The 27515-nt window shown below is 42.7% G+C and overlaps 1 protein-coding gene across 1 annotated transcript; it reads left to right on the top strand.

Moving 5' to 3' along the window:
- On the top strand, positions 1–27328 carry LOC124009615 (translocation protein SEC62-like). The gene is made up of 9 exons (XM_046321595.1): positions 1–131; positions 4861–4969; positions 12874–12979; positions 13200–13401; positions 13536–13631; positions 18881–18941; positions 19120–19239; positions 23833–24069; positions 24102–27328. The coding sequence occupies exons 1-9, from the start codon at positions 96–98 to the stop codon at positions 24365–24367; spliced, it is 1233 nt and encodes a 410-aa protein (XP_046177551.1). The 5' UTR covers positions 1–95; the 3' UTR covers positions 24368–27328.
- The last annotated feature ends 187 nt before the right edge of the window (positions 27329–27515 follow it).

The following is a 27515-nucleotide window of genomic DNA, read 5'->3' as shown; positions in this document are numbered from 1 at the left end:
ATGTAGTCCGTTGTAAAACCCTAACGAATATAATTTTTGCTATCGCGATACTACCCGTACGTGAACACACGTCAAACGAGCAGTGTTGGAGGATCATGGCGGAGCGCAGGAGGCATAAGAAACGGATCCAGGTAAAATCATTTTAACGCCAACTGGCAGAAGATAATATTTGGTTTGATATATTACAGAGTTGAAAATCGTTCTCATTTCGGACATGGCAATATGTATAAGTTTCAGCAACAGGCTAGTTTTATGTGAAGGGAATCTTGCTGGTGAATCGATGCAGTTGATTGGCGAAAAGCTGCTAGTAGCAGGTAGCTAGCTGACGTTAGCTTGCTAGCCACTGAAATATTTTATTTTGCAGGAAGTAATGTTCTATGTAGACCGTTATCTGTAACCCGAATATTTCACTGTGTCCGGGTATCACAGAAACCAGGGGTGTAGTATTCGGTTTCCGTTGCAAAACGTTTTGAACGAATTTATTGGGCAAATTCAGGTACGTCCCCCCCGTTACGTTTACTCTGTATGCTTCCGTTTTTCATCGGAAATACTAATGAATACACCTCATGTATTGAACGCTCGTGCAAAACACGTAACCTACTTATTAACATATTTTAGCGAAACTCGGTATCTTACTAGCTACCATCACCAATGACAGTAGCTAGCTGACTTAAAGCAGGCAAAGTTGGGGTTGTAACCTAATGTGCAGGCGTGTTTGAGTGTTTTGGTATGCATAAATACTGTTTAGCAAGACAAATGTCAATGATGTGCCAGTACATCCTCATTCATTAATGTTTGATGGCTGCACGAAAATAGCCCATTTATCATTTTCCAATCGATGCCATAATTTAACGTAGATAGTACCAGGATTTATTTTGAGATATATTGGTAATTTGCTCAAATTGCAATACTTTTACCAGCAAGACTTGACAAGTGTACTGTGGGGTGTGAGTCCCTCTCAATTTTGTTTGAGACAAACTCATAACACGCTTCAACGCGACAAACCTGATGATGACGATAAAATACCTAACACCTCTTATTGATGACGACGATAAAATACCTCACTGCAGTGCTAAGATTACAAGCAAAATGTCATAAAATTGCAGTCCCATATCTCATTTATTTATGCCAGTTTTCTCCTGAAAGAACAGGACATGCCATTATTATGCAACAGCTAGAATGCTATCAATTCCTTTACCTGCGGTTTGCGTGCTCTCTCTAATAATATTCAGGAATAACTGCTTGTAATGTTGCTTTACCATGATGAGTGAAGTGAACGTAACGCGAGCATAGCTAAAACAAACACACACACCGTGATTTATTAGACATGCAGTGAGCAAAAGCTGCATGGGGCTTTTAATAACATGTGTTATGTGTGTGTCATCACTCACTGCACTTAACAAACTTAGTTCCTGATTTGGAATTTGGAATGCAACTCGGTAAGCATCCTGTGTTTGAAATAATGCTGCGGTTTATTGTTAAGAAGTGATGTATAGTACCTGTCAAGTTTTACCATTCTACATTGTAGAATAATAGTGAAGACATCAAAACAAAAATAACACATGGCATCAAATCAAAATATATTTTAGATTCTTGAAAGTAGCTACACTTTGCCTTTATGACAGCTTTGTACACTCTTGGCATTCACTCTTTTCCTACAGTCTTGAAGGAGTTCCCTCATATGCTGTGCACTTGTTGGCTGCTTTATCTTCACTCGGCGGTCCAACTCATCCCAAACCATCACAATTGGGTTGAGGTCGGGTGATTGTGGAGGCCAGGCCATCTGCTGCAGCGCTCCATAATTCTCCTTCTTGGTCAAATAGCCCTTACATAGCCTGGAGTAGAGGTCGACCGATTAATTGGAATGGACGATAAATTTAGGGCCGATTTACAAGTTTTCATAAAAATCGGAAATCTGTATTTTTGGACACCAATTTGGCCAAATTAAAAAAAATATATATATTTTTTTTACACCTTTATTTAACGAGGCAAGTCAATTAAGAACACATTCTTATTTTCAATGACTGCCTAGGAATAGTGGGTTAACTGCCTTGTTCAGGGGCAGAACGACAGATTTTTACCTTGTCAGCTCGGGGATTCAATCCTGCAACCTTACAGTTAACTAATGCTCTAACCACCTGATTACATTGCACTCCACGCGGAGCCTGCCTGTTACGCGAATGATAGCATTAAACTTATCTTATAAAATCAATCAATCATAATCACTAGTTAACTACACATGGTTGATGATATTACTCGTTTATCAAGCGTGTCCTGCGTTGCATATATGCGGTGCGTATTCATTAAAAAGGACTGTCGTTGCTCCAACATGTACCTAACCATAAACATCAATGCCTTTCTTAAATTCAATAGGCAGAAGTATGTATTTTTAAACCTGCATATTTAGCTGAAAGAAATCCAGGTTAGCAGGCAATATTAACCAGGTGAAATCGTCACTTCTCTTGCTTTCATTGCACGCAGAGTCAGTGTATGTGCAACAATTTGGGCCACCTAATTTGCCAGAATTTTATGTCATTGTGACAACATTGAAGGTTGTGCAATGAACAAGAATATTTAGACTTATGGATGCCACACGTTGGATAAAATACGGAACGGTTTCGTATTTCACTGAAAGAATAAACATCTTGTTTTTGAGATTATAGTTTCCAGATTCGACCATATTAATGACCTACGGCTCGTATTTCTGTGTTATTATGTTATAACTAAGTCTATGATTTGATAGAGCAGTCTGACTGAGCGGTGGTAGGCACCAGCAGGCTCGTAAAGCATTCATTCAAACAGCACTTTGGTGCATTTTGCCAGCAGCTCTTCGCAATGCTTCAAGCATTGAGCTGTTTATGACTTCAAGCCTATCAACTCCTGAGATTAGGCTGGTGTAACCGATGTGAAATGGCTAGCTAGTTAGCGGGGTGCGCGCTAATAGCGTTTCAAACGTCACTTGCTCTGAGACTTGGAGTGGTTGTTCCCCTTGCTCTGCATGGGGAATGCTGTTTCGAGGGTGGCTGTTGTCGTTGTGTTCCTGGTTCGAGCTCAGGTAGGAGTGAGGACAGGGACGGAAGCTACACTGTTACACTGGCAATACTAAAGTGCCTATAAGAATATCCAATAGTCGAAGGTTAATGAAATACAAATGGTATAGAGAGAAATAGTCCTATAATTCCTATAACAACTACAACCTAAAACTTCTTACCTGGGAATATTGAAGACTCATGTTAAAAGGAACCACCAGCTTTCATATGTTCTCATGTTCTGAGCAAGGAACTTAAACATTAGCTTTCTTACATGGCACATATTGCACTTTTACTTTCTTCTCCAACACTTTGTTTTTGCATTATTTAAACCAAATTGAACATTTATTTGAGGCTTCTGTCTCTCTTGTCAATGTTATTTTGCCGCAATGGCGAGCTGAGGTGTGCAGACAGTGATGTGGTTCCTGTTTCTCTCAAGCCTATGTTTGTTATACTCTGGGTGTATTTGCATATATGCAACGTGTTGGAACAGGGCTGCAACCACAACCTTCCTCCGTGTAGGCCTACCGGCACTCACCTGCGCTGTCTAGACTGCCTCATTAATTACGGTTGTCACATTCTGTTGCATAATTCAACGTGTGTCAATAGCAGAATATCACCTGTGATATCCCGATACTACTCATTATCGTGATACTTGCTCTGGTATCACATTTGTAGTAAAATTTTGATCTTTTGACAGCCTCATACTGAAATGCAGTTTACACCTATTTTCCGCATGTTTCTGTGAAAAATAATTGTTACCTTTTTGGGCCCTCGCCAGCTTGCATATAACTCCAACCTAAGACTGTCTATAATGTTGACTAGATAGACAAGTGAGCGCTCTAACAATGTAAATACATGCCCTCAAAGATGGATCGCAGGCGGGAGGGGTCGAGATCAGATGGGACCATTCTAGCCAATGAAAGGGCAGATACTCGTGTGAACAGGCCATAGAGCTAGAGAACGCATATTTGGATGAGTGCCATTATAGTGTCTGTGTCATCATTAACAGCGCCATTGAGGCTATCTCCATTTTAAAGTAGTACGTTTTCTTCATTGGCTGATCGCTCCTAGGAGTACCCATACTTTAAAATGGTGGAAGCCCTAAATGGCAATGTCCACGCCAAAACAGATTATATCCATATCTATTGCAACAGACACAACTCTGATATGAAGTCATTTTTTCTTTCAAAGTTCCAAAAATGCCACGTGTTTTACTTATCACTACATTTGTAACAACCTAACCATTACGAAGCTTCTATTCGATTAAATCAGACTCGCGTAGCAAATTAGCAATTATATTTTTTGTTGCCCAAATTCGACACTCATTGACCTCCATAAAAAAAATCCTCACTTCGTGGGCATAATTTCGTGGATAGATTTTTGGGATGAGTAAAACCTTTCGCTTCATCTCTTCCTCTTTGGTTCCACACATGAGGATAATACAAAGAAGGAATCAACTGATTAGGGTGCAGGTGAGTCCAGTTAAGGTGTGCTGGGGAAGGAAGTCCGACCCTGCAGGAACCTGGAAATGTATGCAACTGGTACTGGGTTGCGTGTGAGGAAGTGAGTGGGAGTTTCCTTCAACTTGACCTAAAGCCCACCCCTGCCCTGGGTTAACTGGCTGATCTGCTTCACTTGTCTGATATAGAAGTTATTTACTATGCTCTGTAGAAGTAGTGAAAGGACAACATTTAGGCCTACTTTATTTTGTGACTTCCTCGTGTGTGTGTGTGTGTGTGTGTGTGTGTGTGTGTGTGTGTGTGTGTGTGTGTGTGTGTGTGTGTGTGTGTGTGTGTGTGTGTGTGTGTGTGTGTGTGTGTGTGTGTAGGAGGTGAGCGAGCCCACCAAGGAGGAGAAGGCAGTGGCCAAGTTCCTCCGTTTCAACTGCCCTACCAAATCCACTAACATGATGGGCCATCGGGTGGACTACTTCATCGGTCAGTATATATGTTTTCCATAAGCTTTTTTTGGTCAACATTTAGGAAGTTAGCATAGAAAATAGATGCGACTATTGCCCATGAGCACCACAATTAAACACCCAGTGTCGCGAAAACCTAGCGTTGAATAAAAAAGTAGTGGTTGAAGTGTTTCCATTACCCATTTAGGCAAATTGTGCTTTAATAAATTGGCGACAGCCATTATGCCCTCACACCGATCTGTTTCATGTCTCAGGTATAGCCCGCGAAAACCAGCATGTATAGAATACAATAGACAAATATTTGTCTTAAGGTTACCTTGGCGATCTTGGACACAGGGACTATGAGGTTGAAAATGTTGGAGGTCTTAGCGGGTTTCCTTAATGTCTTTGCCAACTTCTGTCTCTCTTGTCAGAACAGTTTGGGCTACACAGTAGACTCTCACGAACATGTACATGTTGGTTGTTTTGCTCTAGGAAGCCCACAGGTCTCACAAGACTCGTCTGAAGGTCTCCCCGGTATCAGTTGAAAAAAATACTAGAAGTACAGTGCATTCAGAAAGTATTCCGACCCCTTCAATTTTTCTAAAATAGATTAATAATAAAAAAAAACATCCTCATCAATCTACACACAATACCCTATATTGAAAAAGCTAAAACGGGTTTTTAGAAATTGTTGCAAATGTATTAAAAATAAACTGATACCTAAATAAGGTAAGTATTCAGACCCTTTGCTATGAGACTCTAAATTGAGCTCAGGCGCATCCAGTTTCCATTGATCATCCTTGATGTTTTTACAACTTGATTGGAGTCCACCTGTGGTAAATTCAATTGATTGGACATGATTTGGAAAGGCGCACCCTGTCTGTATAAGGTCCCGCAGTTGACAGTGCATGTTAGAGCAAAAACCAGGTCGAAGCAATTGTCGGTAGACCTCAGAGACAGGATTGTGTTGCTGCTAAGGTACCAAAAAATGTCTACAGCATTGAAGGTCCCCAAGAACACAGTGGCCTCCTTCCTTCTTAAATGTTGGTTCAAAACTTTTTCCAACTCTTCCTAGAGCTGGCAACCCAGCCAAACTGAGCGATTAGGGGAGAAGTGCCTTGGTCAGAGAGCACTCCACTAATCAGGCTTTTATGGTAGAGTAGCCAGACGGAAGCCACTCCTCAGCAAAAAGCCCATGACCGCCCGCTTGGAGTTTGCCTAAAGGCACCTAAAGGGCTCTGGCCATGAAAAGCAAGATTCTCTGCTCTGATGAAACCAAGATGGAGCTCTTTGGCCTGAATGCCAAGCTTCATGTCTGGAGGAAACCAGGCACCGCTCATCACCTGGCCAATACCATCCCTACGGTGAAGCATGGTGGTGGCAGCAGCATCATGCTGTGGGGGTGTTTTTCAGCGGCAGGGACTGGGAGTCTAGTCAGGATCGAGGGCAAAGTACAGAGATCCTTGATGAAAACCTGCTCCAGAGCACTCAGGACCTCAGACTCGGGACCTGAAAATAGCTGTGCAGTGACGGTCCCCATCCAACCTGACATAGCCTGAGAGGATATACAGAGAATAATGGGGGAAACTCCCCAAATACAGGTGTGCCAAGCCTGTAGCGCCATACCCAAGAAGACTCGAGGCTGTAGTCGCTGCCAAAGGTGCTTCAACAAAGTACTGAGTAAAGGGACTGAATAATTATGTAAATGTTATTTCAGTTTTTATTTCTAATAAATTAGCAAAACATTCTAAAAACCTGTTTTTGCTTTGTCATTATGGGGTATTGTGTGTAGATTGAGGGGGGGGGGACAATTTAATCAATTTTAGAATAAGGCTGTAATGTAAGAAAATGTGGAAAAAGTCAAAGGATCTGAATACTTTCCGAATGCACTGTTTTATATATTTTATATGACATACATTAGTTTTTGGACATGATCCCTCTGGGATATGTGGGTCCCACCAAAAGTTCCAAATTCAAATATATTACTATAAAAAAATTAACTTTCATGAAATCACACTTGCAAGATACCAAATTAAAGCCTCACTTGTTGTGAATCCAGCCAACATGTCAGATTTCAAAAAGGCTCTTCAGCGAAAGCAAGCGATGCTATTATCTGAGGATAGCACCCCAGGGAAAAAAGACAGAAAAGCATATTTCAACCCTGTAAGCGCGACACAAAACGCAGAAATAAAGATATATTTCATGCCTTACCTTTGACAAACTTCTTCTGTTTGCATTCCAATATGTCCCATAAACATCACAAATGGTCCTTTAGTTCGATTTAATTCTGTCTATTATATATCCAAAATGTCCATTTATATTTGATCCAGAAAAACACCGGTTCCAAGTCGTGCAACATGACTACAAAATGTCTCATAAGTTACTTGTAAGCTTTGTCCAAACATGTCAAACTACTTTCCTAATAGAACTTTAGGTATTTTTTTACGTAAATAATCAATCAAATTGAAGACTGGATGACCTGTGTTCAATAGCGGAGGAAAACAAAGTGGAGTGAGCTTTTCAGGTCACGCGCCTCTATCAGAGTACACTTCTCTCTACCATTGTTCTGAACAGTGTTACTTCATTTCTCAAAGGAAAATCCTCAACCAATTTCTAAAGACTTGACATCCAGTGGAAGCGATAGGAACTGCAGGAAAGTCGATTTAGAAATCTGGATTCCCAATGAAAACCCATTGAAAAGAGGGTGACCTCAAAAAAAGAAAGAAATCTGAACATTTTGTCCTGGGTTTTGCCTGCCAAATAAGTTCTGTTATACTCACAGACATGATTCAAACAGTTTTAGAAACTTCAGAGTGTTTTCTATCCAAATATACTAATATGCATATCTTAGCTTCTGGGTCTGAGTAGCAGGCCGTTTACTTTGGACACGCTTTTCATCCGGATGTGAAAATACTGCCCCCTGTCCCAAAGAAGTTAACTAGTGAATAGTAGCCTACAGAAAAGTCCAATCAATCAAATGTATTTATAAAGCCCTTCTTACATCAGCAGATGTCACAAAGTGCTGTACAGAAACCCATGCTAAAACCCCAAAAAGCCAGCAATGCAGGTGTAGAAGTATGGTGGCTAGGAAAAACTCCCTAGGAAGAAACCCAGAGAGGAACCAGGCTATGAGGGGTGGCCAGTCCACTTCTTGCTGTGCCGGGTGGAGATTATAACAGAACATGGCCAAGATGTTTCTGATATTTCTGAATGTTCTTCGCCCAGCATACACCCCTCCAACCAGACATGCTTTATCTACTCATTTGCTGGATTCAGAGTTCAACAGAGTTCAAGTGAAGGTCAAGCAAATCATAGAGAAAGCAGACTGTATTGCAATCATCTCTGATGGGTGGTCAAATGTTTGGGCAAGGAATAATTAACTACATCTCCACCCCTCATCCAGTATTCTACAAGAGCACAGACACAAGGGACAACAGACACACTGGTCTCTACATTGCAGATGAGTTGAAGGCAGTCATCAATGACCTTGGACCACAGAAGGTATTTGCACTGGTGACAGACAATGCTGCGAACATGGAGGCTGCTTTTTCTAAAGTGGAGGAATCCTACCCTCACATCACACTCATTAGCCGCGCTGCTCATGCATTGAATCTGCTCCTCAAGGACGTCATGGCACTGAAAACAATGGATACACTCTACAAGAGAGCCAAGGAAATGGTCAGGTGTGTGAAGTGTCATCAAGTTATAGCAGCAATCTACCTCACCAAGCAGAGTGAGAAGAATAAGAGCACCATCTTGAAGCTGCCCAGCAGCACCCATTGGGGTGGTGTTGTCATCATGTTTGACAGTCTCCTGGAGGGGAAGGAGTCTCTCCAAGAAATGGCCATATCACAGTCTGCCGATATGGACAGCCCCATCAAGAGGATCCTCCTGGATGATGTATTTTGGGAGAGCGTGGTAAGCCACCTGAAGCTCCTGAAACCTATAGCAGTAGCCATTGCAGGGATTGAGGGAGACAATGGCATCCTGTCTGATGTTCAGATTCTGCTTGTAAGAGAATAAATCTGTACTGCCCTGCCACTGTTGTTCCAGTTCTGAAATACATAAAAAAGCGTGAAGACTTCTGCCTGAAGCCCTTACACGCCGCAGCGTACATGTTGGACCCCAAGTATGCTGGCAAGAGCATCCTGTCTGGTGCAGAGATCAACAAGGCCTATGGTGTCATCACTACCGTGTCTCGCCACCTTGGCCTGGATGAGGGCAAGGTTCTTGGCAGTCTGGCGAAGGACACTGCCAAGCAAGGGCATTGGGATGGACATGCAATATGGCAGTTATGCCAACATCTTTCACCAGCCACCTGATGGAAGGGACTTTGTGGGTCTGAGGCTCTTTCCCATGTTGCCTCCATCATCCTCCAAATCCCACCAACATCAGCCGCCTCAGCGCGCAACTGGTCCTTGTTTGGGAACACACACACCAAAGCATGCAACAGGCTGACCAATACAAGGCTTGAAAAATTGATGGCCATCCGGGCAAATTTGAGGCTTTTTTGAGCCTTAACGAAGTCATCCTCAACAAGGTTGGAAAGTGACAGTGAAGATGAGGCCTCAGAGTCCGTTCAAGAGGTGGACATTGAGGAGGTCCAGGGAGAAGCCTGAGAGGAAGACAACCCACGCTTTAGTTTCCAGACTAGCATTTTACAGATGATAGTCTGTTTTTGGGGAGATGCAAAGGGATCATTCAATATTCCCTTTTGTTGTTCAGTGAAATCATCCCATGTGAATGTAAGTCGCTCTGGATAAGAGCGTCTGCTAAATGACTTAAATGTAAATGTAGTCAACTCATTTAATTAAAGGTCAATTCGTAACTAAATTGTTTTGTTTTTTATTTGTATTGGAAGGATTTAATCATTTGCAATTGTCTACTCACAAGGTAAAAGGTTAATGTTTCTGTCTCCATGTAATATGGTAAATATATCCAATACAAAAAAATATACATTTAAATGATATTAATTGCATATATTCCTGTTAATTCCCATATACTCCTGTTAATTCCCACAAAGTTTCCACCTGAATATTCCTCAAAATGTTCATCCCTAGTGTCCACATACCTTTGGTCTGTTTCCTCCTAATTAAGGAGAGGCATGATCTATTTATATAAAAGAAGCCTACTTTTAAATCTCATCATAACTAGCTAATTTTTTTAATATATTTTTTTTAAATCAAATTATTGTAAATTAAAAAGCCCATATATATGTAGGTGGAACCTGCTCTATGAGAGAACCATCCAATGCATAAAAAGCTGAGGTAGAAAGGGGTAAAGCAAATCAACTCCAGTGGATATCTTTTGATACATTGTTTTACAAGGCACTTTACATAGCTCAGTTGGTAGAGCATGGCGTTTGTAACGCCAGGGTAGTGGGTTCGATCCCCGGGACCACTCATACGTAGAATGTATGCACACATGACTGTAAGTCGCTTTGGATAAAAGCGTCTGCTAAATGGCATATATTATTATATTATTATATTACATCATTGACACAAAATGGTTCAAAGGGAAAAAGAGTGCCTTGAAGTGCATCAGTCTCTGCTGTCTGTTTAGAGATTAATAAAGGACTCCTTCTTGTGGAACTTGAGCTATTTTCAGAAACCATTATTTCAAATATCTTTGAATGAGGCAAAATGGTTAAGTAAAGCACCACAAATGTGGTCTATTTAGTCTGTTATGGGACCAGAGGCTGTCTTAACCTGCTGGGGCAATTCGAGGGGAGGGGGCGGGGGGGTTCAACCCCTCAGATACATAATTCAAGAAGTATGTTCACTTTGCTTTTCTAACCAGAGTAAGACATCTATTTCTTGAATATCTGAAGGACTTCCTTTGAAGTAGAATGTCAGTCTAGCCTTGGCCCAAGCTAAGTTTTTTTTCATTAAATCTTTCAGGCCATCCATGTGTGAACCAAGGGTTATAGTGGTCTTTTACCCTTAATCTCTTATATGGGCCATGCTTATCTACATCAGAGTTAAACAGAGAGGTAAAACATTTCCGGGCCTGTTCTGAATCGGAGATAGAGGACAACACACCCTCCCGACCAGGTCATACAGGAAATGTTGGTCATTGAAATGTCTCTTTGTAATAATGCATGGACACAATTTTAGATCGCTTGGTATCTTTAATTCAGGCAATGGGACAATTAGCAAAGACTCCATTGGCTGTATACCTTTATAAGGGGTGTTTGTCAGAATGATTTCCAAAAGAGTAGATTTTTCATGGTGTTTTTAAGTTGTGGCGGGTTGGTTTAGTTATCAGTTGAGTTAATTTAGCTCAGTACAAATATATTTAGGTCTGTCTGATACCGGCATCAACCAATCCAGGTTAAGATCACCCAATGTTAATCATTCAGATGCAGCGTAGTTAGACAGCAAGTCAGACAATTTGCTAAGATCTATTGAGAAGGGTGATAAATTGCCACTAATGTTAGTTGGGCACGAATACCCAGGCCTACATTTAGGACAAGATATTAAAATTGTTCGTGGACTGAGGTGGATGTACACACCGCAACATGCAAGTTGTTCTTTATGAATATGGTGACACCCACACCTCTGTCAGATCTATAAACATTGTATCCATTCAGAGACACATCAGCACCCGGCACAGACTTTAACCAAGTATCAGTAATTATCTAAATGTCTGTTAGTTTGAAAAGACAGAATTACAATAAGATCTATTTTCAAAATCAAACTTGACATTTACATGAATCAGTTCATGGCCTCAGCTGTGGGATTACAGATCAGACTGTTTCCAACACAAACATGCTATGATCAGTGGGTAACCCTCTACACTAAAAACATTAGGAACACCTGCTCTTTCCATGACAGATTGAACAGATGAATCCAGGCCACAGCTATGATCCCTTATTGATAAATCCACTTCAGTCAGTGTAGATGAACGGGGGAGGCAGGTTAAAGAAGGATTTTTAAGCCTTGACATGGATTGTCTATCTGCCATTCAGTGGGCGAATGGACAAGACAAAATATTTTAAGTGCCTTTGAACAGGGTCTGGTAGGAGGTGCCAGGCGCACCGGTTTGAGAGTCAAGAACTGCACCCCTGCTGGGCTTTTCACACTTAACAGTTTCTCCTGTTTATCACAAATGGTCCACCACCCAAAGGGCATTCAGCCAACTTCACACAACTGTGGGAAGCATTGGCGTCAACATGGGCCAGCATCCCTTTGGAAGGCTTTCGACACCCTGTAGTCTATGCGCCAATGAATTGAGGCTGTTCTGAGAGTAAACGGGGGTGCAACTCAATATTCATAAGGTGTTCCTAATGTTTTGTACATTCAAGCCATGGGTTTGGCTTGAAATGGTATAGATACAAGATGGCTTAGAACTGTGCCATTTGGTCTGTCTCAAATGAAGATGTGGATTAATACAAGATTCAAAGAGGGTTACTTGTTTTGGCCAAAGACTGATATCCTATCACGTTTTAGTACCTTTTCAATGTTAGCCCCATAGCAGAGCTGCTGCTCTCAACAGTGTCAGTAAATGTTGTTTGCACAGTTGTGGGTTAAATGTCTGTGTGAGCTTCTGTGTCTGTTGGAGAGTAGTTTTAGTACGCATCATATCCCCAGGGGCCAGGATTTCAGAATGTTCACCCAGAACAAAATAATTGTTTTCAGTGAGCCTATCCCCCCCCCCTTGCTTTTGGATGAGACTTGATGACAAAACTAGACCAATACCACATCACATGCTACAACCAAGATATTGTCTATGATCCCACAACAATTGTTTTGAATATTTCATCACTGTCTCTTTATAAATGGAATTGAGACAACAAAGGATACTTTTGACCTGGATTGAGCCTTCTGACAACTGGTCCCACACATCAGTGGTTGACATGGCATGATAGCCATTGAGTTTCAACACTCCGTATCTCTATGTCTGTATGTTTTGAACATGTTATCGGTTTCCCCATGTCAGCCTCCAAGGCAGTAGACTCTCTGCTGGACTCCAAGTGGGCCAAGGCCAAGAAGGGAGAGGAGGCTGTGTTCACCACCAGAGACTCTGTGGTGGACTACTGCAATAGGTGGGACCCACCTACCTTCAACAACATACCACACCAGACTAACTACCATCACTACCACTGTATACTAGACTAACTAATATCACTACCACGCTACACCACACTTACTACCACATTGACTATACACTTCACTATTTACCGTTAACTACCACCCTAACCTGACTAGCTAACGACAACTTTACACTAGACTATCTACCACACTGTTTCTGCTCTCCTTGTTCAGGCTGCTGAAGAAACAGTTCTTTCACCGCGCTCTGAAAGTCATGAAGAAGAAGCCAGAGAAGGACATCAAGAAAGATAAGGAGAAAGAGAAAGAAAAAGAGAAGGCTAAGGGCGACAGCGGCAAGGAGGAGGAGAAGAAGGGGAAGAAAGAGAAGAAGGATGCCAAGGATGCCGAGGCTTCAGATGCAAAGAAGGAGAAGAGTGTAAGTAAATTCTGTGAATATGTAGGCCATATGCATGTAATAAGTAGACCACTAAAGCAGTCTCATCATAGGCATGGATCAGTCATATTTCTATAAAGGCCATGGGTCTGATCTTGCAGTGTATTTTTGTTCAGGATGATAGCCCCGGAATGCCAAAGAAGAAGAAGGATGCGAAGAAGAAGTTCAAACTGGAGCCTCATGAGGACCAGCTCTTCCTGGATGGGAATGAGGTGAGTTGGAACACAAGGTAACCTCAGATAACAGGATGGAGAAATATGAACGCAAGAATTTCTGGGAAAAGTGAGCATGTTTCAGTTGACATGTAGATGAGAAACGTCTTTAGCCAGAGGTATTTTGTAATATCCGCTTTGAAGGAAGGGGAAAGGGGGATACCTAGTCAGTTATCCAACAATGTATTCAGCTGAAATGTGTCTTCTGTATTTAACCCAACCCCTCTAAATCAGAGAAAGTGTACAGATTGAGCGTTTTCGTATGTACAGTTTAGTCGTAAGTTGACATACACCTTAGCCAAATACATTTAAACTCAGTTTTTCACAATTCCTGACATTTAATCCCAGTAAGAATTCCCTGTCTTAGGTCAGTTAGGATCCCCACTTTATTTTAAGAATGTGAAATGTCAGAATAATAGTAGAGTCAGTGATTTATTTCAGCTTGTATTTCTTTCATCACATTCCCAGTGGGTCACAAGTTTACATACTCTCAATTAGTATTTGGTAGCATTGTCTTTAAATGGTTTAACTTGGGTCAAATGTTTTGGGTAGCCTTCCACAAGCTTACCACTAAGTTGGGTGAATTTTGGCCCATTCCTCCTGACAGCTGGTGTAACTGAGTTAGGTTTGTAGGCCTCCTTGCTCGCACACACTTTTTCAGTTCTGCCCACAAATTTTCTATGGGATTGAGGTCAGGACTTTGATGGCCACTCCAATACCTTGACTTTGTTGTTGGGAGCCATTTTGCCACAACTTTGGAAGTATGCTTGGTTTCATTGTCCATTTGGAAGACCCATTTACGACCAAGCTTTAACTTCCTGCCTGATGTCTTGAGATGTTGTTTTAATATATCCACATAATTTTATTTTCTCATGATGCCATCTATTTTGTGAAGTGCACCAGCCCCTCCTGCAGCAAAGCACTCCCACAACATGATGCTGCCACCCCGTGCATCACGGTTGGGATGGTGTTCTTCGGCTTGCAAGCCTCCCCCTTTTTCCTCCAAACATAACGACAGTCATTATGGCCAAAAAGTTCCATTTTTGTTTCATCAGACCAGAGGACATTTCTCCAAAAAGTACGATCTTTGTCCCCATGTGCAGTTGCAAACTGTAGTCTGGCTTTTCTTTTATGGCGGTTTGGAGCAGTGGCTTCTTCCTTGCTGAGTGGCCTTTCAGGTTATGTCGATATAGGACTCGTTTTACTGTGGATATAGATACCTTTGTACCTGTTTCCTCCAGCATCCTTTGCTGTTGTTCTGGGATTGATTTGCACTTTTCGCACCAAAGTGCGTTACATTTACATTTACATTTAAGTCATTTAGCAGACGCTCTTATCCAGAGCGACTTACAAATTGGTGGATTCGCCTTATGACATCCAGTGGAACAGCCACTTTACAATAGTGCATCTAAATCTTTTAAGGGGGGGGTGAGAAGGATTACTTTATCCTATGCTAGGTATTCCTTAAAGAGGTGGGGTTTCAGGTGTCTCCGGAAGGTGGTGATTGACTCCGCTGTCCTGGCATCGTGAGGGAGTTTGTTCCACCATTGGGGGGCCAGAGCAGCGAACAGTTTTGACTGGGCTGAGCGGGAACTGTACTTCCTCAGTGGTAGGGAGGCGAGCAGGCCAGAGGTGGATGAACGCAGTGCCCTTGTTTGGGTGTAGGGCCTGATCAGAGCCTGGAGGTACTGAGGTGCCGTTCCCCTCACAGCTCCGTAGGCAAGCAACATGGTCTTGTAGCGGATGCGAGCTTCAACTGGAAGCCAGTGGAGAGAGCGGAGGAGCGGGGTGACGTGAGAGAACTTGGGAAGGTTGAACACCAGACGGGCTGCGGCGTTCTGGATGAGTTGTAGGGGTTTAATGGCACAGGCAGGGAGCCCAGCCAACAGCGAGTTGCAGTAATCCAGACGGGAGATGACAAGTGCCTGGATTAGGACCTGCGCCGCTTCCTGTGTGAGGCAGGGTCGTACTCTGCGGATGTTGTAGAGCATGAACCTACGGGAACGGGCCACCGCCTTGATGTTAGTTGAGAACGACAGGGTGTTGTCCAGGATCACGCCAAGGTTCTTAGCGCTCTGGGAGGAGGACACAATGGAGTTGTCAACCGTGATGGCGAGATCATGGAACGGGCACTCCGTCTTGCCGAGGTTCAGCTTGAGGTGGTGATCCGTCATCCACACTGATATGTCTGCCAGACATGCAGAGATGCGATTCGCCACCTGGTCATCAGAATGGGGAAAGGAGAAGATTAATTGTGTGTCGTCTGCATAGCAATGATAGGAGAGACCATGTGAGGTTATGACAGAGCCAAGTGACTTGGTGTATAGCGAGAATAGGAGAGGGCCTAGAACAGAGCCCTGGGGGACCCCAGTGGTGAGAGCGCGTGGTGAGGAGACAGATTCTCGCCACGCGACCTGTCAGGTAGGACGCAATCCAAGCGTGGGCCGCGCCGGAGATGCCCAACTCGGAGAGGGTGGAGAGGAGGATCTGATGGTTCACAGTATCGAAGGCAGCCGATAGGTCTAGAAGGATGAGAGGAGAGGCAACTCTCGCTCTCTTGAAGACGGAAGGGACGTAGCCAGCGGTCAGGAATGAGTTGATGAGCGAGGTGAGGTAAGGGGGAAGGTCTCCGGAAATGGTCTGGAGAAGAGATGAGGGGATAGGGTCAAGCGGGCAGGTTGTTGGGCGGCCGACCGTCACAAGACGCGAGATTTCATCTGGAGAGAGAGGGGAGAAAGAGGTCAGAGGGTAGGGCAGTGTGAGCAGAACCAGCGGTGTCGTTTGACTTAGCAAACGAGGATCGGATGTCGTCGACCTTCTTTTCAAAATGGTTGATGAAGTCATCTGCAGAGAGGGGGGGAGGGGGAGGAAGATTCAGGAGGGAGGAGAAGGTGGCAAAGAGCTTCCTAGGGTTAGAGGCAGATGCTTGGAATTTAGAGTGGTAGAAAGTGGCTTTAGCAGCAGAGACAGAAGAGGAAAATGTAGAGAGGAGGGAGTGAAAGGATGCCAGGTCCGCAGGGAGGCGAGTTTTCCTCCATTTCCGCTCGGCTGCCCGAAGCCCTGTTCTGTGAGCTCGCAATGAGTCGTCGAGCCACGGAGCGGGAGGGGAGGACCGAGCCGGCCTGGAGGATAGGGGGCATAGAGAGTCAAAGGATGCAGAAAGGGAGGAGAGGAGGGTTGAGGAGGCAGAATCAGGAGATAGGTTGGAGAAGGTTTGAGCGGAGGGAAGAGATGATAGGATGGAAGAGGAGAGAGTAGCGGGGGAGAGAGAGCGAAGGTTGGGACGGCGCGATACCATCCGAGTAGGGGCAGTGTGGGAAGTGTTGGTTGAGAGCGAGAGGGAAAAGGATTACAAGGTAGTGGTCGGAGACTTGGAGGGGAGTTGCAATGAGGTTAGTGGAAGAACAGCATCTAGTAAAGATGAGGTCGAGCGTATTGCCTGCCTTGTGAGTAGGGGGGGAAGGTGAGAGGGTGAGGTCAAAAGAGGAGAGGAGTGGAAAGAAGGAGGCAGAGAGGAAAGAGTCAAAGGTAGACGTGGGGAGGTTAAAGTCGCCCAGAACTGTGAGAGGTGAGCCGTCCTCAGGAAAGGAGCTTATCAAGGCATCAAGCTCATTGATGAACTCTCCGAGGGAACCTGGAGGGCGATAAATGATAAGGATGTTAAGCTTGAAAGGGCTGGTAACTGTGACAGCATGGAATTCAAAGGAGGCGATAGACAGATGGGTAAGGGGAGAAAGAGAAAATGACCACTTGGGAGAGATGAGGATCCCGGTGCCACCACCCCGCTGACCAGAAGCTCTCGGGGTGTGCAGGAACACGTGGGCGGACGAAGAGAGAGCGGTAGGAGTAGCAGTGTTATCTGTGGTGATCCATGTTTCCGTCAGTGCCAAGAAGTCGAGGGACTGGAGGGAGGCATAGGCTGAGATGAACTCTGCCTTGTTGGCCGCAGATCGGCAGTTCCAGAGGCTACCGGAGACCCGGAACTCCACGTGGGTCGTGCGCGCTGGGACCACCAGATTAGGGTGGCCGCGGCCACGCGGTGTGGAGCGTTTGTATGGTCTGTGCAGAGAGGAGAGAACAGGGATAGACAGACACATAGTTGACAGGCTACAGAAGAGGCTACGCTAATGCAAAGGAGATTGGAATGACAAGTGGACTACACGTCTCGAATGTTCAGAGAGTTAAGCTTACGTAGCAAGTCTTATTGACTAAAATGATTAAATGATACAGGACTGCTGAAGTAGGCTAGCTGGCAGTGGCTGCGTTGTTGACTTTGTAGGCTAGCTGGCAGTGGCTGCGTTGTTGACACTACACTAATCAAGTCGTTCCGTTGAGTGTAATAGTTTCTACAGTGCTGCGTTCATCTCCAGGAGACAGAACGCGTCTCCTTCCAGAGCGGTATGACTGTTGCGTGGTCCCATGGTGTTTATACTTGTGTACTATTGTTTGTACAGATGACCGTGGTACCTTCAGGCGTTTGGAAATTGCTCCCAATGATGAACCAGACTTGTGGAGGTCTACAGTTTTTTTTCCTGAGGTCTTGGCTGATTTTTTTGATTTTCCCATAATGTCATGCAAAGAGCCACTGATTTGAAGGTAGGCCTTGAAATATATCCACATGTACACCTCCAATTGACTTAAATTATGCCTATTATCAGAAGCTTCTAAAGCCATGACATCATTTTCTGTAATTTTCCAAGCTGTTTAAAGGCACAGTCAACTTAGTGTATGTAAACTTCTGACACACTGGAATTGTGATACAGTGAATTATAAGTGAAATAATCTGTCTGTAAACATTTTTTGGAAAAATGACTTGTCATGCACAAGGTAATGCCCTCACCGAATTTCCAAAACTATAGTTTGTTAACAATAAATTTGTGGAGTGGTTGAAAAACGAGTTTTAATGACTCCAAACTAAGTGCATGTAAACTTCCAACTTCAACTGTACATGAATTCAGCACTTTGGTGTTCGTGTTTCTATGTGGCATTTGAGCGAATTCCAAGAAAAAAGGGTGCACTTTACGAGACAAGTTCTCCATGACATGTCATGATAAGACCCAAATTCTTTGCGACGTCAGTTTGCCAGGCTAGCTTGTTTCCATATGATGGCAGATGGTTCAATGTGACATGTGCTGACTACACCATGTAATATCTGAAAATGGTGAATTGTGGTGCATTCAGATTTTCTTTCCCAAATAAACAAATATTTTAAGGTGAAATGTAAAATTGACATTTACTCCACTTCCCAGGTGTTTGTTTGGATCTATGATCCGGTCCATTTTAAAACCTTTGCCATGGGACTGATTCTGGGTGAGTGGCAATTGTAGTGTTAATTACCCAGAATATTACATTTTGTTGACATTTTTTTAAACTACCCGATTAAACAGTCATTCACACAAATGACTGAAAACTGCAACTAAATTGGTAAAGAAGAATAACTATGGTTATTTTCCACTCTACTAAGGCGTGTCTGTCTTTGTGTTTGTAGTAATTGCAGTGATTGCGGCCACTCTTTTCCCACTGTGGCCGGCTGAGATGCGTGTGGGTGTGTACTACCTGAGCGTGGCAGCAGGCTGTTTCGTGGCCAGTATACTGCTGTTAGCTGTTGGTAAGTGACAGAAAGAAAACACACCTTTTTTGGGGGGGGGTTGTGCATCAGCAGTTTCTCTTGTCAGTCACTCAATTAACCTGTTTCAGCAGCAAAAAAAAACATTTTGGATTCGTATTCACAGAATTCTCCAGTGTAAAAAAAATTGACTAAATTGTAGAGGTACCACCCATGACTGTATTTGTTAGTGAAAGAGACATGGTTGTTGCATTCATACATTTATTGTGTCCTATGGACTTCACCAAGTGAGATCCGAAGTGAATGTTATCATACATTTTAACATGTCATACACATTTCATAAGGCCTTATTTTGAGGGCTTAGTTTTACGACCCTAAGTCGCCTGACCCTAAGTCGCCTGAACTCATGCAATTCACTTTGAACCAAAACCACACCCATCATATTTCCCAGCAAGCTCTATTGCAGGTAGATGTTTTTATTGTTTCAATATCTGTTTGTGTTGACTGTAATTAATGAATCTTGTGCTACTCAAATATAAGGGCCGAGTGTCTGCGGGTTTTAATTCCAGCCTTGATTGAACAACATTCCGCTTAAGGCCCCCCAACAGGCTAAGGCAGACTCTTGACTGCATGAGCCAATGAGCCCCCATCCCCATCAAAGTTGCCCATCCCTGCTCTAGACACTTGTGTACTCCCTGAAAAGATTGGTTAGTTTCAATCAATATGGTACTTTCAACATGTTCTCCTAATATGCTAGGTAGAATAAATCACAATCACACCTATCCAACCCTTAAATGAAATTCCAATAAAAAAAATTGTTTTGTTCTTTACCCTTTTAATAGTTGATCTGGGCCCAATGGAACTTAGTGGAACCGACACCGTTTTAAGTACTTTACAGAAATGAAACGCATAGATGATCACAATATCCGTCTAAAATATCATTCACAGTTTATGCCTTGACAAAAAAATCCATTACATACATACAATAAGGCACCGTTGGCAGAATTAAATGGATGCAGTCAATGCATGATTAACAAAATTCACTCATAAATCGTTAAATATTGCTATCAGGTTGTAAATCACACCTAGTATATTGTCTGCTGCCTTCAGTCATTCAGGGGATGAACTGTTTCACCCAATATTTTGGTTAAAAATGGAGGGAGGCAACACAATCATATCCATTAACACTTTTATCTACAGTGCCTTCAGAAAGTATTCATACACCTTTACATTTTGTTGTTACAACATAAATTCAAAATTGATTCCAGTTGATTTCTCACCCATTACACAAATTACCCCATAATGACAAAATGAAGACATGATTTTAGTTTTTTTTTGCAAATGTATTGAAAATTAAATGCCTAATTTACACAAGTGTTCATGCCCCTGAGTCAATACATGTTACAATCACCTTTGGCAGTGATTACAGCTGTGAGTCTTTCTGGGTAAGTCTCGAAGAGCTTTGCAGACTAGGATTGTAAATATTTGCCCATTATTATTTTCAACATTCTTCAAGCTCTGTCAAATTGGTTGTTGGTCATTGCAAGAGAACCATTTTCAGGTTTTGCCGTAGATTTAAGTCAAAACTGTAACTCGGACACTCAGGAATATTCATTGTCTTCTTGGTAGGCAACTCCAGTGTAGATTTGGCCTTGTGTTTTAGGTTATTGTCCTGCTGAAACGTGAATTCATCTCCCAATGTCTGGTGGAAAGCCGACTGAACCAGTTTTTCCTCTAGGATTCTGCCTGTGCTTAGCTCTATTCAGTTTCTTTTTTTATCCTGAAACTCGCCAGTCCGTAACGATTACAAGCATACTGATAACATGACGCAGCCACCGCTATGCTTGAAAATATGGAGAGTGGTACTCAGTAATGTGTTGTATTAGATTTGCCCCACACACAACTATTTGTATTCAGAACAAAAAGTAAATTGCTTTGCCACATTTTTTGCAGTATTACTTTAGTGCTTTATTGCAATCAGGATGCATGTTTTTGGAATAGTTTTATTCTGTACAGGCTTCCTTTCACTCTGTCAATTAGGTTAGTATTGTGGTGTGAACTACAATGTTGTTGATCCATCCTCAGTTTTCTTCTATCTCTGCCATTTAAACTCTGTAACTGTTTTAAAGTCACCATTGGCCTCACGGAGTGGTTTTCTTCCTCTCTTGAGCTAGGAAGGACGCCAGTATCTTTGTAGTGACTGGGTGTATTGATACAAAGTGTAGTTAATAACTTCACCATACTCAAAGGGATGTTCATTGTTTGCTTTTTTATTTGTACCCATCTATCAATAGGTCCCCTTCTTTGCAAGACATTGGAAAACATCCCGGTCTTTGTGGTTGAACATGTGTTTGAAAAATCGCTGCTCAACTGAGGGACCTTACAGATAATTGTATTGGATGTGTGGGGTACAGAGATGAGGTCATTCAAAAATGATGTTAAAGCCTGTTACTGAGTGAGTCCATGCAACTTATTATGTGTTTTGTTCAGCAAATGTTTATTCTTGGAAGTTGTTAGGCTTGCCATAACAAAGGGTATGAATACTTATACTCATTTGTAATTCATTTTTTGAAAAACATAATTCCACTTTGACATTATCGCTATTTAATCCATTTTAAATTCAGGCTGTAACAACAATATGAAACACGTCAAAGGGTGTGAATACTTTCTGAAGGCACTGTATTTACACTAACGTTTGTGTGATATATATATGACATTAACAATGTCTACACTGTATTTACACTAACGTTTGTGTGATATATATATGACATTAACAATGTCTACACTGTATTTACACTAACGTTTGTGTGATATATATATGACATTAACAATGTCTACACTGTATTTCTGATCAATTTGATGTTATTTTAATGGACAAAAAATGTGCTTTTCTTTAAAAAACAAGGACATTTCTAAGTGACCACAAACTTTTGAATAGTAGTGTACACACAAGTGTGTGGACACCCCTTGACAGGTGTAAAATTGAGCACACAGCCATGCAATATCCATAGACAAACATTGGCAGTAAAATGGCCTTACTGAAGGGCCTAGTGACTTTCAACGTGGCACCGTCATAGGATGCCACCTTTCCAACAAGTCAGTTCGTCAAGTTTCTGCCCTGCTAGTGCTGCCCCGGTCAACTGTAAGTGCTGTTATTGTTAAGTGGAAATGTCTAGGAGCAACACCGGCTCAGCTGTGAAGTGGTAGGCCACACAAGCTCACAGAAAGGAAACACTGAGTCCTGTAGTGCATAAAAATAGTTTGTCCTCGGTTGCAACACTCGTTACAGAGTTCCATAATTCCTCTGGAAGCAACGTCGGCACAAACTTAGTTGGGAGCTTCATGAAATAGTTTTTTATGGCCGCGTAGCCGCACACAAGCCTGAGATCGCAATGCCAAGCGTTGGCTGTAGGGGTGTAAAGCTCGCCGCCTTTGGACTCTGGGGCAGTGAAAACGCGTTCCCTGGAGTGCTGAATCACGCTTCACCATCTGTCAGTCCAACGGACGAATCTGGATTTGGCGGATGCCAGGAGAACGTTACCTGCCTCAATGCATAGTGGCAACTGTTTGGTGGAGGAGGAATAATGGTCTGGGGGTGTTTTTCATGGTTCGGGCTAGGCCCCTTAGTTCCAGTGAAGGGAAATCTTGACGCTAAAGCATACAATGACATTCCAGACAATTCCAACTTTGTGGCTACAGTTTGGGGAAGGCCTTTCCTGTTTCAGAATGACAATGCCCCCGTGCACAAAGTGAGGTTCATACAGGAATGGTTTGTTGAAATCTGTGTGGAAGAACTTGACTGGCTGGCTCAGAGCCCTAACCTCAACCTTATGGAACACATTTGGGATTAATTGGATGGCTGACTGCAAAACGGGCATAAATGCCCACATCAGTGCTGGACCTCTCTAATTCTCTTGTGGCTGAATGGAAGCAAGTTCCGCAGCAATGTTCCAACGTCTAGTGGAAAGCCTTCCCAGAAGAGTGGAGGCTGTTATAGCAGCAAAGAGGGGACCAACTCCATATTAATGCCCATGGTTTTGGAATGAGATGTTCGATGAGTAGGTGTCCACATACTTTTGGTAATGTAGTGTATATTATCAACCATATTGCTGCAAATATTGAGGTGGCTTATTCTCATGCTTACTCTATAATAATGTACTAAATTGTAGATTTGGCAAGTCATTGCGCATGTTACACATTATATACACACGCGCGTATCGTTCTGAAGTTATCGGCGGTCACAAAAAGACCGATAAACATCTTGATTCTGTTTAGCGGAGGTCTTCTGTGAACAAAGGCAAATGATCTAACGTCTCGCTTCGCTATTGTACGAGTGGCCTAAGCCAGTCGGTAAATAACGAGCGTTTTTAAGTGCAACTTCAGTAACAATGATTTTGGGGAACAGCTTGGAGATTTAGAAAGGTTCTTGCAACGAAGTTAGCCCTAAGATGCTTTTGGGAAACCCAGCCCTGGTAAGTTTACCACTTGTTTACCCTAGTCAAAACTGGTAACAATGCACCAAAGTTGACGTCATAGGACTTCATTACCTCCCCTCAGAACCAATGATGTTACTTCCAGGCTTTTACCTTAACATTACAATGCCATTTGACATGATTTTTGTTTGTCTCCCATCAGCTCGCTGCATCCTGTTCCTGATCATCTGGCTGGTGACGGGCGGTCGCCACCACTTCTGGTTCCTGCCCAACCTGACTGCCGACGTGGGCTTCATTGACTCCTTCCGCCCGCTCTACACGCACGAGTACAAGGGCCCACGGGGCTACAGCAAGAAGAGCCCGGACAAGACGGAAGGCAAATCCACCGATGCAGACGCAGCCAAGGCCCAGAAGTCGGACAGCGAGGAGAAGGGTGATGGTGGGGGGAGGAGGAAGGAGAGGTGGAACAAGAAGAGGGTGAGGGCACAGCGCCGAAAGGGACGGAAGAAAGCGAGGTGACTGAGGCGGCGGGGACGTTGGCGAGCGCCGCCGAGCGCCACTCGGACACGGACAGCGACCGCCGGGAGGACGAGGGCTCGCAGCACAGCAACGGAAACGACTTTGAGATGATCACCCGCGAAGAGCTGGAGCAGCACACGGAAGGGGAAGGAGAGGGGGAAAGAGAAGTGGAGGAGAAGGGAGACGGTGAGGCAAAGCCCTTGTCTGTTCAAACATAAACATTATCACTACCACCACCTCCTTCTCCTCCTCTGAAGGATCTCCTCCAGGTCATCTCTCAACCTCGCTGAGGAGACACCTCCCCATCTTGTCTGCTCCGATCTTCCACTAACTATACTGTACCACGTCTGTCCTGGTATTGACACCGGTGAAACGAAGCAAACGGCTATGACAATGGAAAAGAGAAGAGAGAAAAAAAACGCCTTATTGTGGTTCTGAAATTATTTCAACTGAGAAATGCAAACTAACTTAACAGATGTGCTTGTCTGAGGAAGTTGTCACGATTGTTCTCCCGATGTTTTCCCAATTTTTTGGTACTTACGTTATGACTTTATCCCATATCATCCTAGTTCAGAAAGACACATCTGCTCTACATGTTATGTGTACAATGGTCCCTTCTATGTCTTGTTTTTGTACGTGAGGCAAAGTTTTTAGTCAATCTCCACAGATGAGGGAATTATAGAACAATGGAATCCTTGTTTTGCCAGGATAAATACTGCCATCTTCTCTACCTGTCCCTCAAATCCTGACTGTGGTCTTATGAAAGATGTGTGATTGGTACAATCAAAGTAAAGTTAAACCCAGTGTTGTGTCCAGTAGCCACGTTTTCCCTACTCAAACCAAACCTTTCCTTTGGAACATTGTCACACAACTGGGCCAAGTGTCCTGTGCTAGCAGCAGCAGCTGGCCCTCTGTACACAGTTCAGCTCTTGTATTTGGACTAAAGCCAGAATCTGATCTCTCGTAGGCAGCCGTCACGTTACAATTGACCAACCGCTGGCTGTGCCAATATAACTAATCTGAATGGACCAGAATCTGTAGTTTCTCCCCCAGCCTTGTTTTTTTTGTTTGCAGTGCTTTCTATTTTCAATGGGAAATGCTTGTTTGTATGGTTGATCATGATCATCGTGCAGTTCTGCACACACATAAAATCAGAGTTTCGCAAGAGTCATGTCCATTACATAAGAGTAGTGTCCATGAGCAGTGGCACTCATTTTAAGTGTAAAACTGATCATCTAAAATATTCCTTACTAGAATAACTTTGAGGCCACACATGTGCAGGCAGCAAAGATAGAATGGGAAAACGGTTTGAGGTTTGTATGCACCATTTAGAATGAGGCGTCAAAATGAAATAGTGCCAAACACGTAAATTGTTGTTGCAATGCATGCTGTTTTCATACGAGAAGACATGACAAAAGTGTCCGCAAGGGATTTTGGTACAATTACTCATTTTTTAAAACTAGTGTCAAATTCCAAACCTTTTGAATGCAGAGCAGTATAGGAGCCAGGGCATTGGTTTGTAGACTTCCATCCCATTCTCCCTTAAGTTCTATTTAAGCCATTCAAAGCAGACAGTGTACTTAATACTATTATAACAAACTATCGTATAATGAAGATGGTAGGCTTGTTGTCAGTTCAACTCGGATGCCCATCCTTTCATGATTGCGTTTGTTGTGTTGCCTTCATTGGTATTCTAGTCCAACAGACGATGATGAAGACCCCTGTGAATGCATGGAGACTCCATTTGAAATCAAATGGGGTCGTGGTCTAATTCTCCTCAATTGTTGCAATATGTGGGCTGTGGTCCAAGACTGTCCATTCGTAAGGTCACATTTTTTTTACTCATAGTGAGGATAAAATAGATAAACGTATCATTTATATAATTGTCTATTGATATATCAAATGTGTGTGTGTGTGTGTATATATATACACACACACACACACACACACACACACACACACACACACACACACACACACACACACACACACACACACACAAACTTAGTCTGAGAAATTATTAACCTACTTTGTTCAACCTGAACAGAAACATTTTTGTTTAGGTTTTTGGTATCAAGACTTATTTTCGTAATTTATTTGTATTTTTATTAAACTTTTTTTTCTATAATTTTGACCTCCAATAGGCATATTGTCAAGAGTGTACTGTACTCATTATTGGGTACCTTCAAACACTAGAAATGTGGATTATGTTATGTGTGGATCAGATGGGCTACCTAATTTCGTTTTATTTTATATTGATCGATTTTACACTGTCATTTCTTTGAATGTGTTAAGAGTAATGTAGCTAGTTTGTCCATTTGGCTACTTACTGTAAGTCACGTAAGAATAGTGAATGACTAACTAGTGGTTGAGAAACTCATTGGCAGTGGCTTGCATAACATTTATATTGCTCTTCCACACAAAATGTTCTGGGTGGAATGTTCTCCCCACAGTGGAATGGTAGAGCAGAACTTGTGAGAGCAAGGGGTTGGGGGGTCACTTGAGGGCTTTGATATCACGCACCCTACACAGATCGACCCAATGTAGTCGACTGAGGAGTATCTTCGAGACACTAATATCACACTATTTTGTAGTGCCGGCTTGTTCCTGGAACTATGTTGGATGTGTAACCAGACAGGCGGCAGTACATCTCTGTTCAGGCTCACTAGTGTGAAAAAGGGTACAAGTACTCAGTCTTGCTTTCCTCTTCGAAGAGTATGTTAACCTCCGATTTGTAGGCCTCCAGCTGGTTTCTTCATCGTGTTTCCTTGAACTCTTCTCAACAGCGTGTAGCTCTTCTACAGGACACGTATACTACTAACAACTGCACATCGTGTAGCTTTTTTTGTCTTTTTCTAAGTATGTTTGTTTTAATTGCTTTTCTGTTTCCTGATGTCTTCTGGAAAGCGAGGTGCCAGTAGCTGTATTATGAATTTGGGCTTTTTCATGAAAATCTCTAATTGTTCTTTTGAGTGTTCTTCGTGCACAGTCTGTATATTGTAGTATTAAACTATGCTGCTTTTCCCCCATCAGAATACATGTTCTATCTGGTCAAAATGTCTTTAGTCATGTAGTTGTCCATATTTGGATCAATATCAGAGAAGACTGTCTGTTGCAATATTGGAATATAATTTAATTGTATATCTGTATCTTATCATTGCAATAAATATAGAACGCAATTGAGTTTCCTGGCTTATTTGTATTAATTGTTAGTGCATGAAATTATGCATTTAAAAAAAAGTTTTTCATCTGCAGGTAACCCCAGGCTTCGAAAGAGCTCACCAAAACTCGACTTGAAGTTAAGTACCTTCTCAAGTCGAAAAGCAGCTATCCTGTAATATTTGCATCGCTGTGATGAACCAGAGA

The sequence above is a fragment of the Oncorhynchus gorbuscha genome, linkage group LG22 (assembly GCF_021184085.1).
Source record: "Oncorhynchus gorbuscha isolate QuinsamMale2020 ecotype Even-year linkage group LG22, OgorEven_v1.0, whole genome shotgun sequence".
NCBI lineage: Eukaryota > Metazoa > Chordata > Actinopteri > Salmoniformes > Salmonidae > Oncorhynchus > Oncorhynchus gorbuscha.
This window is presented reverse-complemented; position numbering and strand designations above follow the sequence as displayed.